Genomic DNA, 15,656 nt, shown 5'->3' with positions numbered 1-15,656 from the left:
GCAGGGTGAGAGACCTACAATTTTGGGTTCCAGGTAGTCTTTGTAGTAAAATCGTGGAAACTTCAGCTGTTGTCCTACTTCCAGAATGGTAAAATTTCCCAGTGGTAAATACTCTGACTTTATAGCATGCTCATTTCTTGCTGGCCAGTGAGAAGACTGATGCAACTTCAGTGAAGGCTGTTTTGCACTGACAGTACAGTTAAGTTGGAAGTTGTAATTTTAGGGACTAATGCATTTTATTGCTGTCGGCAGACTATTAGGACTACTTTGTCATTGAAGTACTTAAGGTTTGTGAAAAAGCCCCATTTCTGAGGATATGTGCACTGAAATGGAGAATTACTTGTTTATGGAATCTCTTGTGCAGGTTTACTGTAAATATATAACAGTTTAATGTGTTTCTGACAAGAATGAGCAACATTTTAGCTATTTGCTCTAGGTTGGAACTGTGAAGAAATTCGTCAGTGACAGAGTGGCTAAGGTAACATAGGGAAAGTTATTTTTAATGCATTGTTGCCATCAGCATGTTCTAGTTGTGAAACTACATTTAACACATAGTAGAAATACTTGTAACTGAAGGTAATTTGACTCTAAGTTAACCCATGCAGTAGTTTAAAAGTTAGACTACTAACATTGCACTGCAGCTTTCATGCTAAAGTGTACCTTTAAAATAATTGTGCACTTACTGTTGTGATAGCTTAGTATGCTTTTCATGGTGAGTGGAGCAAGCAGAGAGGGTAATTTAATAACGAAAATGAAAAGCTTAAGAGGGTGTTACTGTGAGAGAAAGATGGGAAATAATCTATGGCTCTTGGTAACTGCGTTGGAAATCCTCAGATTTTTAGGTAGAAGGTGCTTAGGTAGAATGCTTAGGCATTGATTTTCGTCTCCAGTAAGAAAATTCAGTATTTCATATGTAATAGCAAGTATCCTTGTAGCTCTAGCTTTTATTTCTTTTTGGACAAAATAGTGCAGAGCCCCTCTATATGTAAAGAATGCGTTTTATCCATGCATTTGAATTTCTGTTTAAAAATACTTTAATGCTGACAGATGTGGCAAATTAAACATTGAAGAGATGCTTGGCCCTTCAGGTTTCTGCTTTTGCTGAGATAGCCCTGTGCTGAAACTGTAACTTACAGTAACTGTGCTACGCTTAACATGGTTGTCTTTGTTACAGTTTCAGTCTGATGGAGGCAAACAGGAAGATAAAGAGAAAATGGTGAGTTTGTTTTGGAGGAAGGTGTTTTTATGCAAAATTGTGATGGTGACCAAATGTGCATTTTACTTCTTATTTGCTTGGAATCAACTGGAAATCTCCAGCTATTTATTCTATAAATAACACTTCATATGGAAAATAATAATAATAACACTTAATGGGGAAAAGCATAGAGAAAAGACAAATTGGAAGTAGGGGAGGTGTTTATTGGTACAATGATGTTTTTTTAATTGCACAATTTATTTATTTCAGAAGTTTCTAATTTATTATCAGGATTGTTCACAATGAAATCCAAGTATCCCGTAGAAAGCTAACTTATAAAAATGAGTTTTTAGAATAATTTATGATGGGAGATACTTCTAGGTCCCATTACATTTTTGTTCTGGAAGTCTTAATCTTGTGGTGTACTTGTATTTTTTTTTTAATCAATTTTTCCATTTGTGCATTACATGTATAACCCTGCTTCAGAAGCACTTCTTGATAGTTACCTTGGGGTTTTGTCTTTATCTCAGGAGACACTGTTCAGCTGTTTGTTGAGTATTACTGATCAAGTCTTGCTTCCATCTCTTTCCTTGATGGACTGCAATGCATGCATGTCTGAGGAATTATGGGGAATGTTCAAAACTTTTCCGTACCAGTACCGGTGAGTAGAATTATTTGTTTCCATCCTTTGGAGTGGGCTGTTGAATTGTCAGTTCTGAAATTCCTTTCCCTGTATAACTTTTCCAGGTACCGTCTCTATGGGCAATGGAAGAATGAAACATACAATAGTCACCCACTTCTTGTGAAAGTTAAAGCTCAAACCATAGACCGAGCCAAATACATTATGAAGTAAGTATCCTATTGCCATAAATAATTATGAACTGTAGTACAGTGTATTGCATATCACCAGCTGGAGGAAAAAAGCTTGGCAAATACATTCCCTGTCTAATGACTTAGTAATTTTCCACATAGTCTTTGTTCAAAAAGTATTTAATGTATTGTGGTTAAAAACTATCAAATAAGCAAGGATACAGACAAATTTGTCACCAATAGGGATATATAATCTCTGAAAAATGTCCCATTAAATGATTTATAAACCTTTTCCATGGGTAAGACTTTTGATAAATTGCTTTGCTTATGAAATGTGTAAGTGCTACATGAGACTCTCCAAAGAGTCTCAAGAATCTTGTCATGTTCTTTGTAGATTCGAATGTATGGCAGTAAGTTGAACAGAATGATTTATTCTCATCCTCAAATGGGCTCACAGCAATTTCAGATTTACCTCACATTTGATGTCACTGTCAGGGAATTAAGTTCTCCATTTTCCAAAAGCAAATGGTGTGGTGTTACAATGTGGATTATCAGAACCTTTCCATATAGGCAAGACAGTGATTGTTTCTAGATAAAAGACTTTGGACTCAGAGCTTTGAAAGTTAGGAACAATTGTTTTGATTGCCTTCTGACTTGCTTCATACACCATAAACGTTTTCCCCCTTCCCCTGTACAATGGATTTCAGTTGGGCAGATGAACCACAGTGCTGTCAGTTGTTGAAGAATGCTATGTGTATAATTTACTGTCAACTTCAGGTTTCAGGTTGAGCTCAAATCTTCAGTAGGAAATGCCGTGGAACTGCAACACAAAGAAAGAAATACTATTTTTCAATGAACAGAATGCAACCAATCTGTTGCTAAGTTAAATTTCTAGGAGCAACTAACAGAATCATTTGGTAGTTTGGTGTATGTGGTACAGGCTTCACTGAGGACTTCTGAAAGCAAAATGTTCGAAGTTGAAGCTAGAATGTGGTCCATAGTAATAGAGGGGCAAGTGGACTTGTTGTACTGTCTGCATCTTGGAGGATTACTCAATTTCTTGTTCTCAACAGATTAGTATTTCTATGATGAGATGTCCTGAAAACACATTTGCTAGTGACAGTGTAGTCTCTGAGACTAGCAAAGATGTTTCTTCACTGAAACTAACCTGTTGTCTTCGTATTCTTCTAGCTTGTCTTTTGTAATAAAATAATGTCCTCTTTTACAGGCGTTTAACTAAGGAAAATGTGAAACCCTCTGGAAGACAAATTGGGAAGCTCAGCCACAGCAATCCTACAATTTTATTTGATTATGTATGTAGTTCCATGTATTTGAGTACTATTTCATCTTGACAACAGATAATTGAAGTTCAGGAAGGGACCTGCAGTTCTAATTTCATTATTTTTTTTACTTTTGCTGCAAATTTTGAAATATAGTGATTTTTTTAGTAGCTCACATAGTAAGATACTAAACGTTACTTAGTAATATTTAATAACATGTTAAATAAGGAAACATCTCTTGAATAATCAACTGTGAAAAAAAGTTAATTTGGGACAGCAGAGGTGGGGCTCAGGTGCAGGAATGGCTGATCAGGTTATGCAGAACAGGTTGTGCAAATTCAGGATAAGTTGCTCTGACAGTTGTTTATGAGTGTGGTGGAGATGAATCAGGGTCATTTAGAAGAAAACTTCGGAGTCTGAAATACACTTGTGAAGTTGGGACGGATTTTTAAGATTGCTTGGTGCTACTGAGTGCTGGAGAGGTGCAAAAATGTGTTGATGGGCCTCCATCTTATCCTCAAATGTGACCTAAGGGTATTGATTTGCCAGTTTTTAGACTGTACTTGAAGAAATTACAGCTGCAATGTGCGCATGTGTGTCGTGTACCAAAGAGTCATTCATGACCTAGATTCATGGTTTTGGGGGTTTTTTTAATAGTCTTTTATTACTCTGTGTAGCAACAGGAAATCCTGCTGCTAAGGTTTAGGATTCGTAGGAAATATTAGGTAAAAAAAAAATTCATTATTTTATTTGCTGATAATTGAAAAGAGAAATTATACAGAATTGTTTTTAAACATGTTATAGACATGTTTCACTGGTATCTTTGAGGTACTAGATAGATTAATGAGATTACCTATGTACTTTGACAGTTGTTTTGGACCTTTGAAAATTAATTTTAAGCATGTTTTGTGTAGGTTTTGAAGACAGATATTGTTAAATGCTTTTATTATGTGAAAGATAAGGAATACTCTCCCTGTTCAGCTGAATGTCTGTTGTAACTTGCAGATTTTATCGCAAATACAAAAATACGATAACTTGATCACTCCGGTTGTTGATTCGCTGAAATACCTCACTTCCCTGAACTACGATGTCTTGGCATGTATCCTTTGATGTAAATTGCTACATCACTTATTGATAAAGCTGCAGTTGTAGCCAGAATAAATCTGTTCTCTATTACTAAATATTGTCCCTGTTTACTCTTCTTACTGCTTTTTGCTGGAAATTTTAGTGAAATTTGCAAATACCTTTGCGCTTGTAGTGGATTATGGAACCCTCTCTATTAATTCTTCCACACTATGAAAATTATTCTTTGTTTTTACTACTTTCACTCTTGAAGGAATAGTGATCTTGTAAATAGTGAGGTAAATACTGCTTTTAGGTTACTATTTCATGGTTTTATTTTTTTAAAAACCATGTTAGTGCTTGCTATACTTGATATATCATGTTCATATATTCCAAAAGCCAGAAAAACAAGTCTCTGTATCTTTTGTGATTGTAAGTTGAGGAAAAGTACCCTCTTTAACTCCACTAAAGATTGTATCATTGAAGCATTGGCAAACCCTGAGAAAGAGAGAATGAAGCATGATGACACTACGATCTCAAGCTGGCTGCAGAGTTAGTATTCTTGTTTTATTTATTATAATCATGTTTAAAATACTTCACACCCCCCATGATCTTTTCAACCATTGATCATGATCAATATTTCAATATTTCACTTGTACCTACTGGCTAAAATGGAGAGCTGGCAAGTTTAATCAATAAGAATTTCTTTTTCTTCCTTTGTATTCCAGAAATGCGTGTATTGCTATGATGCCATATGCACTTTGTTAATGTTTATTTAATAAAGAGGTGCAGTCACAGCTGTTTCTCTTTGCTTTAGGTCTGGCAAGCTTTTGTGGTGCCGTTTTTCGAAAATACCCAATCGAACTTGCAGGCCTCCTGCAGTATGTAGCCAACCAGCTGAAAGCTGGCAAAAGGCAAGTATTGCACAATGGATCCTTATAAACTCAGTTTTTATAAAGTATTATTCAGATGTTTGCTGATACACAGACGCTTGATGTAGTTGTTGCTCTAGCAGTGGTAAACTTCATTCATAGCACTGGGAAGGCTAAATAGCAGAAAAAAAGGATGATACACTCTTTAGTATATTACTTTTCCTCTAATTGTGTAGCTGTGACATTCTTGAAGCACTAATTTTTCATCTTTCACTTATTTTAATAGTTTTCTTAACAGCTAATCAGACGGGCAAAATCCTGCCATTGTGTAATTTCATTATAGATGTTATTGTACATTATTTAAAAAATAAGTTTCTGTTATATAAAGCAGTGTGGCTGTTAGTTTTCCTTTTCTCATAATGTCTTCTCTGCAGGGATGGCTCTTAACATTTCAGTAGCGTTTAAATAGCCTATCCAATTTATTTAGTGGTAGTTGAATTGCTTCTTCAAGCGTCAGTGTCAATCATAACTCAAAATAAGATTTCCAGTTTGACTTTTCCTTTTATCTTTCCATTGTCATCACTTAATATTATTGTTTCATTTACTTATTTAATTTTATCGCATAGGTGAGTATCAACTTTTTTCTATTAAAAATCTCCATATGATTATTGAAAGGCAGCTTACCAATGATGATAACATAGCACGTTATTTTAGTGTAGGTATGTTGAGAATTGTAGGTTTTTTTCCCTTCCCTGCAATGTAGACATTCAGTCTCATATGCTCCTCTGTCCCTACTTTTTGTTCTGATAATGGCAATCACATTGCGCTGCAGAGGAAAGGTAAGTAATGTTTATTGTCTTTCCCCAAAATCATGGCTGTAAGTATTTTGGAAAAAAAAAAAGTTTAGTACTTGGGATTGTAAAAATAAAATGGATTTACTGGTATGACCAATTTCACAGGACTGCAATATTTAGGTATTTGAATTGGTTCTTATGCTGGTATTGCACAGTTCCTAGACAGAAAACATACTTATGGTTGGAGCAGCAAACAAAAATAAAAGCCATATGAATTATTTAAAGATGGAACTTCGTTTTGGGAGGCATGAGTCAGTTTTTATAAGTAAGTCACGCAAATTTCAGAAGTTAACTGGAAAACATTGCTGCTTTGTGTGACTGAGATACAATTTACTACTGTTTAGGAAAAGTCATTGTCCTTATGGTATTCAGAGCAGGAAGTAAAACCTAGTCTCTGGGCAGGATGCTTATTGGAGTATTTTATATATTCCGTGTTTCAAGTAAAAATAAGATATTTTCCATGTTTCCAAATAACCTCTCTAGACTAGCTTTGCCAGTACATTTCCAAGGCCGTGTGCTACTCTAGAAACTCTTAACAATATTTGAAATATTCCATATTCATGAAATAACTGTATAGATACAGTTTGATACATAGAAAGCAACAAAAGGGAGCAATGAAGTTTGATTAATTTGCTGATACTTAATAGCACCAGATTCACTACCATCTTCAAAAACAATATATTAAGTTGTTCTGAATGGGTTCTGAAATCCAACTGATGATTGACTGCATTGCTTTTAAGTACTAGCTTTTTGCTTGCAATAAAGAAATCCTTGTGCTTGGCATACCAGTTTCTGCTTGAAAAAAGAATGAAAATGTTGTTTAACATGCACTGCTGCTGCTATGTAATATATATTGAATGTCATAGCTTCCGGTTCTTAAACAAATTACCTTGGTTTTACTCCACTTTTCTGTTTTCTTTGCAGCTTTGATTTGCTTATTTTAAAAGAGGTAGTGCAGAAAATGGCGGGGATAGAAATTACTGAAGAAATGACAATGGAACAATTGGAAGCCATGACTGGTGGAGAACAACTGAAAGCTGAGGTGTGTTTGTGTTAAATTTAGTAACTATTGCTTTTTATTGGTGGTTCTAAAGGCTGGCTTAAGAACCAGAGCATAGCTGAGAGAGGTGTGTGCTTTATCAGAGTTTGCCCCCTCTTTTGAGCTTAGAGGCCTTCTGGCAGGCAGCTGAGGCAGTGTAGATGTGAACCTTAATTCTTGTGCATCACAGCATCTCATATTCAGGAGAAAGTGTTACATGACACACCTCTGCATTCCAGCAGCCACTGAGCTTGGAAGCAGCCAGTGAGCTTGGATGTGGTGCAGTCCTGCTTGCTCTGCCCTACTCAGGGAGGGAGTAGTAAAAAACTAATTAAAGCAGGCAAGACTGGTTAGTTTCTGATTCTTCTACACATAAATTGCAGTACAGGATCTGGAGAGTTTTACTGATGAACAGGAAACTCTACTGCTGTTAATCAGTATTTCTGCAGTCAGCACACATACATTCCATTTGTGATGCACTGTTTTCCAACTTGGATGACTTTTTCTGTATTGTGCAGGGTGGATACTTCGGCCAGATCAGGAATACGAAGAAATCATCTCAGAGATTAAAAGATGCATTATTGGACCATGATCTTGCCCTCCCACTGTGCCTGCTTATGGCTCAACAGAGAAATGGTGTCGTCTTTCAAGAAGGAGGGGAAAAACATCTGAAGCTGGTGGGAAAACTGTATGATCAGGCAAGTAAAAACACCTGCATTTGAGATCCCCTTCTTTTTCTTAACTTCCAGTATATCAGAACAATATGTAAGGATTCAGCGCATAAATAACAAAATATGTCAAACTGTATATGGGAATCCAGTACAACAAATACAGATACATACAAATTTTAAAACTAATTGCAGAGTTACTCTATTAAAATACATGGGTGTATTAAAAGTATATTGACAGGTGACCTCTGAGTAAAAGTACAAGCATCCTTTGTCATAAAAAGTTAATTTCTTATTTTTTAAGTGTCCATTGTGTTTCTATAGTCTTATTTTGGTAGTGAAACTTCCTTTTTTTAAAAAAATAATTCTTTCGCTGCCTTAGGCAGTAGGAACTAGTGACATTCCATTCTGGTAGAGAAGAATGCTCTTGAGTTCTGCTGGCTTTGCTAGGTGGGACTTTTTATTTTATTGTTCTTCCGCCATGAGAAATTTTTTGCTCTACTATTTAGTGTTAGCATTTTTAAAAAGAAACGAAAAAGGAAAAAAAGAGCAAGCTCTGAAGCTCTCCCTAGTTTAATTGTTGAACAAAATAATAATGTTTGCTAACTTTTTGTATTTTTTACTTGTAGTGCCATGACACCCTGGTACAATTTGGTGGGTTTTTAGCATCCAATCTAAGCACAGAGGATTACATAAAGCGAGTGCCTTCTATTGATGTTCTCTGTAATGAGTTTCACACTCCTCACGATGCTGCATTTTTCCTCTCAAGACCCATGTATGCACACCACATTTCAGTGAGTACAGCTTTTCTGTTTGTCTGCTCGTAGTGCTGTTCTGGTACCTGTTGCCAGTACACATGGTAGGTTCCGGATAAAGTTTGTTTGCTAAATAAAACTTGCAAAGTTTTGTGAGTAGAATTAGAAATAGAAGCTGTGGGCTGGAAGAGGTAGTCTTTAATCTCCTAAGACAATATGGCCTATGTGTCACCTTTCTCATAACTGGCAGAAGTTGTAGCTAATGAAGTCACCTCTTTGGATGTCCTGGGTTATCAGTAGGAATTCTCTCCCTCCCTGTTCCCTTAAAGTTGTAAGTTCTTCTGCAGGTGTTTTAGATGCAGCTGCCAAATGGTGTGCTATCTCAGGAACTGTCAGAAATGAATTTGTTTCTGCATCTAAAAAGTTCTATATGGAGAGTGGTTTTCACTTGGTGTACTATAATGTGTTACTATAACAACAGGTAGCAGCATCATTGGAGAAAGATAAATCCATCCAATAAGGATGAAGACTAAAGGTTCCGTATTAAGTTCTTCAGTGCTTTATGTGCTTACATTTAACACGTAAATGTTGTATAGAAAAGTTTTTGAGAAAAGTTAAATTATATTATTCCGTTTAATTTTTGTATATATAGATTACAGTTTTTTATCTTTCTATCCACAGTCAAAGTATGATGAACTAAAAAAAGCTGAGAAGGGAAATAAACAGCAGCACAAAGTTCACAAATACATTACATCTTGCGAGCTGGTGATGGCTCCTGTTCACGAAGCTGTGATTTCTCTGCACCTCCCTAAAGTTTGGGATGACATCAGCCCTCAGTTTTATGCTACATTCTGGTCTTTAACAATGTATGACCTTGCTGTGCCACACAGCAGCTATGACAGAGAAGTCAATAAACTTAAAGTCCAGATGAAAGCCATAGATGACAATCAGGAAATGGTATGTGGATAAAATTTTGTTATCCAGTTTAAACTTTCTAGCCTTGAAAGAGTTTCTTTTCATGAAGTATTATATTAAGGTTGTTTAGATCTGGGAAGTTTTGTCTCCTGGTTCATCCATTCTGATTTGCCACATTAACATAATTTGGATTGACTTTCCTTCATAATTCCCTTGTTAAAAGTACTAGTCACTCCACTAAGTCAAAATTACTGGAAAACCAGTTTCAGAAAGCAGATCTTGACACCTGTATCTGTGGTTTGTCTGGTCACTCTTGTTTTAACTGCAGTCAGCCAGTAATTCATAAAATCAGTTGATTATTAGAGCAGAACATTTTTTAGTGAAAAGTTTTTAATTCTTTAGTATTACAAAGAACTCACTGCTCTGTCTATAGCAAGTTTTAGTATAATACTAAATGAGTTACTCTGGCGTTTTATAGCCTCCAAATAAAAAGAAAAAAGAAAAAGAACGTTGCACAGCTCTGCAGGACAAGCTCCTTGAAGAGGAGAAGAAGCAATTGGAGCATGTGCAGAGGGTTCTACAGAGGCTGAAACTAGAGAAAGATAACTGGCTTCTGGCAAGTAAGTGTGTCTAAGGGAAATGTTGTGGATGTTTTTGTAGTTGTCACTGTCTCCAGAACTTCCTTGCACTAATTCTCTTAATGTTGATTTGAAAACTTGATCTCTTTATATGTTGAGATCTGTTATTAAGGTAAATTTTTAGTTAAAATGTAATGTGTCTTTGCAAATGCTGAGTAGTTGGTTTTCATGGAGAAGTTTTTTGTTTCTTGCAATGTCAAGAACTTTTAAATTTTTCCCTTATTTAGAAAATAAGTTAGAGATCGACCAATTCAGTGGAAATTTGTAATTGCAAGCTGGCTTGTACTTGCTAACTGCAGTTAGAATGCTGCTAAGTTAGTATAATTGCTGCAGGACTAAGAATGGGCATGTAAAATCTTAATGATTGGTTTGAGTTGGCTTACTTTGAGTCCTGTGATTAGGAGCAATATTCCAGGGTTTGGGTGGTGGCATAAACTCTGTTCCAATGACAAGATAAATTTTGTGCCCGTCTAACAGCCCCATGCAGTGAAACAGCATGCATGTTTCATAGGGCTGATATGCAGTAAACAGAATCAAGTTTTTTCTCCTAGAAAACGTCTGTAATGTTTCATGTTGCTTGTGAACTCTGCTGGTATGGTTAATCTGAAATGTTTTTCTCTGGTCAGTTTTCTTCTCTGGATGAACTTTGAGTTTGTAACTGGAAGTAGTAGTTCGTCTGTCCCAAGAAGCCTAGCATAATCCAGTGGAAAAGAGTTTTGTTGTCCAACTCATGTAAGATCCATCCAACTGGTTTTATGAAGAAACACTGTTCCCTATAAATATTTAATGTACTCTAGCGATGAACTATAAGAAATTACTGGTTGAAAAATTCCTGATTAAAACTTGGTCTAGAGGTGACTTGGTAAATTTGTCTACTTAAAGAAGCACCCAAAAATGTATAGAAAGTAGTTTGCATAGGTATACACATAACTCTTTGCAGAATACTGGGAATAGCTTATTCCTGGCTCTTGTGCTTGGGCTTCAGCTGAAGGAAGTTTCCCAGCATTGTATCCAGAGGCAAACTTAGTATTTCAGCAGTTTGCCCATTAAAATACATAATCTGTAATTGTACTACTTGAGAACTAGAACAGCACATCCAGTGTAGTAGTGGGATTTATTAGTATTTTTTAAATTATTGATACTTATTTTTTTTTAAGACTAGCTTCCTGTCTCCAAACTTTGGATAGAGTGTTTGTACCCTTGAGAATAGCTAATTTTTAGCAGAGTAGCCTGGTAGTTTTAGCAATTGGAGACTACCTGTTCTGACTGGCTATTCACTTCCTTTGTTTGTACACTTCTGAAGCAACACATACTTGATTACCCTATGAACTGTGATTCCCTTGATAGCTGTTTTATTTTATTTTAGGTATCAAATCTTTGTTATAACCTTCGAGGGGTAGATAATAAAATTAAACAAAGTCAACATGAAGTTTTTAGTTAAGTAAAAGCTGACAGTCCTTTCTTGAGAAAGCTTTATTCCATGAGCACCACCAAACTGAAGCAGGTAAACCCTGGGTATTAGAACTTGTGGCCTCTGCAAAACCACCAGTGGCCCTTGTGAGGATCATGACTGTTCTTCCTTTGAAGCCATCCACTTGCAGTCTTTAGTTCTGTACTTTCCTCTGATCTTGCTTTTGTTCTGTACCATCATCTCAGCTTGCTTTTATGCTCATTGTTGCCATGGGACCAGTTTGGGTATGTGTTGGGCTGTTGAGTTTACCAACCCGTGGTTGGTCAAACAGAAACAGGTAACTCTTGAACTTGATACAGTGCAGTCTTTTTCTCAGAGGTAGAATGAAACTTTCACAAAATGTGTCTGTATTGGGGTGGTGGTTTACTGAAGGCTATTCTTCTTTAAATTCCTCTGTGTTTGATTAATTGGAAAAATGATTATGAATTGATTCTATAGAGACAGTATGTTCTTCAGTTTTGAAGGAAACTAAACTGAAAGTCAACCCCATGTAGAAAGATGAAAGTGTTCTAGGGAAATAGCAGGTGGTGTTTGCTTTGCTGATGTGTACAGTTTGAGCAGGTGGAGAAGTTTACTGAAGATGTCCCAGCTGTTTTTAGCCTCGTTGTGTGAAAGAAGAATTTTGCCAATAAGAAATAAACATTTGCTACATCCACCCTGCTATTCTATCCTCACCCTCAAACAGTTGGACTTACGTTGACTTTTTCTGATCAATGCCAAAGATAGGTCTGAAATACAAGTGGCCAAATGTACAAACACCACAGTATGGATCTGTCATACTGAACTTCTTGGGAAGAGAGTAGTTGAATGATAGACTATTAATTTACTTTATTTTTGTTTTCTTTTTTCCCCTCAACTTTTATTTCTTGAAGAATCTACCAAAAATGAGACTATCACCAAATTTTTACAGTTGTGTATATTTCCTCGATGCATTTTTTCTGCAATTGATGCAGTTTACTGTGCTCACTTCGTTGAACTGGTGCATCAGCAGAAAACACCCAATTTCTCCACACTTCTCTGCTATGACCGAGTAAGTAGCTACAACTCTGTGTATTTTCATCAGTATCACTACAAACGTCCCAAACTAGTGTCCCCCTGCCTCCCACAAGAGGTAAACCAGATCATTACTTGTGTTTCATTCTAGAATCTCTGACAATCAGAAGTTCACTTTTGTACTTCAGATCTTCTGATCAATATTTTCTTAAAGCTTCAGGGGTTTATTTTCAAGAAATGTTTATGTTTTACCCTAGTGACTGTGGAGTTTCAGAGCAAAGTCATTAGCTGTCATAGGAGTTGTTTTCAGGTTTTGTAACCTTTAAGTGATCTGCATTTCCATGACCTGCTCCCATCCTCCCTTTTTTAGCTGTGTGTGCCCTTCTATTGTGGAACCAATTTTCTTATGCTTTTCCCTCACCAGCAACATCCTTGGGACCTTTCTGATCCTGGCAAGTGGTGCTGCAGACAGCGAGCTTGTTTGTGTCACTGCATCTGCTCTGATTTCATGTTCCAAAAGAGCATTTCTACTCAAGTAGCCCTATCTGATGCACCTGTGTGGGCCAGGAAAAATACTTTTTGCAGCAGCTTGGTTAGATGTTTACTTCTACCAGCTCAAATCATTATTAATTTGATAATAAAAGTTATATCAGTGAAGACACTTGAGCTGTCAAACAGTGTGTCAGCAGCAGCTGTATGCTTGGATTCTGGGCTATGTGGGAAGGAGCAGCAGTTGGGAAACTAACAATACTTTATAATGAGTCTCTGTTGTATTTAGAAACCAGCTTAATGGTGGTTTAGATGAGAGAAATTTGTAATTTTTGTTAGGTTTTTTGTTTTTATAATTTAGTAAGGTCATAGTAACAGTTCCTTGCTCTATTCACAGGTTTTCTCTGATATTATATATACGGTTGCAAGTTGCACAGAAAATGAAGCCAGTAGATATGGCAGATTTTTATGCTGTATGCTGGAGACCGTAACCAGATGGCACAGTGACAGAGTCATATATGAAAAGGTATGGGAAATTACTGAAATGAGTTTGCTCATTACCTACGAACCATTGCTCAATATCTACTAACCATTTGTGTAATTCAGCCCAGTAAAAATGGATTTAGTGAAACTGTTATATTTAAAATTAGTGCAATTGGATTTTTCTGATGGCATAATCATAATATTGACTTGTATTTTCTATAATTCATGTAGTTTTGATAGAAGTAATTTTGTATGGTGTTAAAAAATGCATTTGCTAAAAAAAGCTTTGCATTTCTGATTTTCACATAGCTTGTATTGAAGATAATTTAGGAAGCATATGGAAGGAAACTTTCTTAATACTCCTTGTACCACCTAGTCAAATAATGAAAAATCCATTCTGTCACCCACAACTAAAATTTCAACATAAATTAGCTAAAAAAAATTATGTGAATCCTGTAAAGTGTGATCGTGTCTCATTCTTTAGAGTTTAGAATTTAAATTACTGGTTTTGTTTCCTGAAAAATAATTTTTTCCTATTCTTTGATGTGCATGTAGGAATGTGGCAACTATCCAGGCTTCCTAACTATATTACGAGCAACTGGCTTTGATGGTGGAAATAAGGCTGATCAATTGGATTATGAGAATTTTAGACACGTGGTACACAAATGGCACTATAAATTAACTAAGGTAAATAGAGATGCCAAAAACCTTACATTTTTTGAATGCTTTAAAAAGACCCCCAAACTTAATTAGATTCGATTTATGTTTTAGGCTTCTGTGCACTGTCTGGAAACAGGTGAATATACACATATCAGAAACATCCTGATTGTGCTGACCAAAATCCTTCCATGGTATCCAAAAGTGCTGAACCTGGGCCAAGCCTTGGAAAGAAGAGTACACAAGATATGTCAGGAAGAGAAAGAGAAGAGACCTGATCTATATGCATTGGCTATGGGGTAACAACAACTTATTTAAGAAAGTGGTTAAAAGTGGATCATGAAAGGCATCTAAAGACTCGGAACTGTTACAGTCCTAACATTTGATTTTTACCTTATCACAGAAGATTTCGCTATCCTGCATCTCGGTGCTGGCAGTGTGAATGAAAACATTCATTTTGTGCTGGATGATCACTAATTTCCTTTACAAGACTCTAGTAAAACCCTTAAAATAGTAAAGGTTCCTACTTACTAGGGGATAGCTTAATTTTAGAGAAATAGTATAGCATCAAGGAGATAGGAGGGATAGTAAAAGGAAGAAAGCCAAGGGCTATTGCTGCAAGACTGGTTAGATGTTGAAAGCGTATATGATTCTAAAATGGTTAGTTACATGTTCCATCTTCCTGTGGTGAATGTGGAATCATCCTTGTATGCCTGAGGGGCAGTTCAGGTTGCCCTAACAGTTTGAAGTTGTCAGTAGTCAGTTTGTTCTATATGTTTGGCCGGGGGGTGCGTGTGTGTGTGTGTGGTGGTGGTGTGGAAGGAGGGCTGCTTCTGTGTCTACTGGGTTTGTTTGTTTTCCTTTTTCTTTTGAGCTCATCAATATAGGGGGAAGAAACTGCATATCAGTTAGGAAAAACTGTGAAATAAATAACAGATGAACTGTTAGATTAGATCCACATTTAAGATTCAACCCATGTTTTGCTTTATGTTTGTGCATGTTTAACAATCTGTGCGACTTGCAGCTATTCTGGACAGTTGAAAAGTAGGAAGCCTTTCATGATACCTGAAAATGAATTTCACCACAAAGACCCACCTGCCAGGAATGCTGTACCTGCAACAGTACAAAATGGGCCAGGTGGTGCTGGGATGCCTACGTCTCTCACAATAAATACAGTTAGACTGGAAGAGGGCACTACTGAGGAGACTGGTAAACATACCTATGATTATTATATGTTTATTTTTAGAATTTTTCTGACATTTCAAGCTTCTCTCAAAATTTGCCTCATTAAGCTAAAAAGAAAAAATATAAGTGCAGTACTAAATAGGATCAATGTGTGTTCTTTATTTTTACTTGGTTTTGGGAGAGAGTGATTTGCTGCCTATTTTAGCTGACATGAGTATGCTCAGCTACTTGTTGTATTTTAACCAATATGAAATAGATTAACTTGTTGAAATAGTACTGTTCTCTTTCTT

At 36.3% G+C, this 15,656-nt stretch overlaps 1 protein-coding gene across 7 annotated transcripts in view; it reads left to right on the top strand.

The window, feature by feature from the left end:
- The window catches only part of THOC2 (THO complex subunit 2), a 49,274-nt gene that overhangs the window by 21,633 nt on the left and 11,985 nt on the right, over window positions 1-15,656 (top strand). For 4 of the 7 annotated variants that reach the window (XR_015806781.1, XM_088173246.1, XM_014886352.2 and 1 more), the window contains exons 13-30: window positions 437-478; window positions 1,175-1,216; window positions 1,726-1,856; window positions 1,943-2,044; window positions 3,234-3,318; window positions 4,291-4,384; window positions 4,819-4,899; window positions 5,165-5,261; window positions 6,998-7,115; window positions 7,631-7,810; window positions 8,410-8,574; window positions 9,217-9,492; window positions 9,929-10,070; window positions 12,432-12,589; window positions 13,439-13,567; window positions 14,080-14,211; window positions 14,296-14,480; window positions 15,206-15,390. Coding sequence is in view for 6 of the 7 variants with exons in the window: in XM_088173246.1 (XP_088029372.1) it covers window positions 437-478; window positions 1,175-1,216; window positions 1,726-1,856; window positions 1,943-2,044; window positions 3,234-3,318; window positions 4,291-4,384; window positions 4,819-4,899; window positions 5,165-5,261; window positions 6,998-7,115; window positions 7,631-7,810; window positions 8,410-8,574; window positions 9,217-9,492; window positions 9,929-10,070; window positions 12,432-12,589; window positions 13,439-13,567; window positions 14,080-14,211; window positions 14,296-14,480; window positions 15,206-15,390 (2,344 nt within the window). In the remaining variant the exon portion in view is untranslated. The remainder of the gene's footprint in view (window positions 1-436; window positions 479-1,174; window positions 1,217-1,725; window positions 1,857-1,942; window positions 2,045-3,233; window positions 3,319-4,290; window positions 4,385-4,818; window positions 4,900-5,164; window positions 5,262-6,997; window positions 7,116-7,630; window positions 7,811-8,409; window positions 8,575-9,216; window positions 9,493-9,928; window positions 10,071-12,431; window positions 12,590-13,438; window positions 13,568-14,079; window positions 14,212-14,295; window positions 14,481-15,205; window positions 15,391-15,656) is intronic. The other 3 variants (XM_014886375.2, XM_088173248.1, XM_088173247.1) reach the window with 1 other exon arrangement.

This window comes from Sturnus vulgaris, chromosome 14 (assembly GCF_052056855.1).
Source record: "Sturnus vulgaris isolate bStuVul1 chromosome 14, bStuVul1.hap1, whole genome shotgun sequence".
NCBI lineage: Eukaryota > Metazoa > Chordata > Aves > Passeriformes > Sturnidae > Sturnus > Sturnus vulgaris.
The sequence above is the reverse complement of the archived record's forward strand: the minus strand, read 5'-3'. Positions and strand labels throughout refer to the sequence as shown.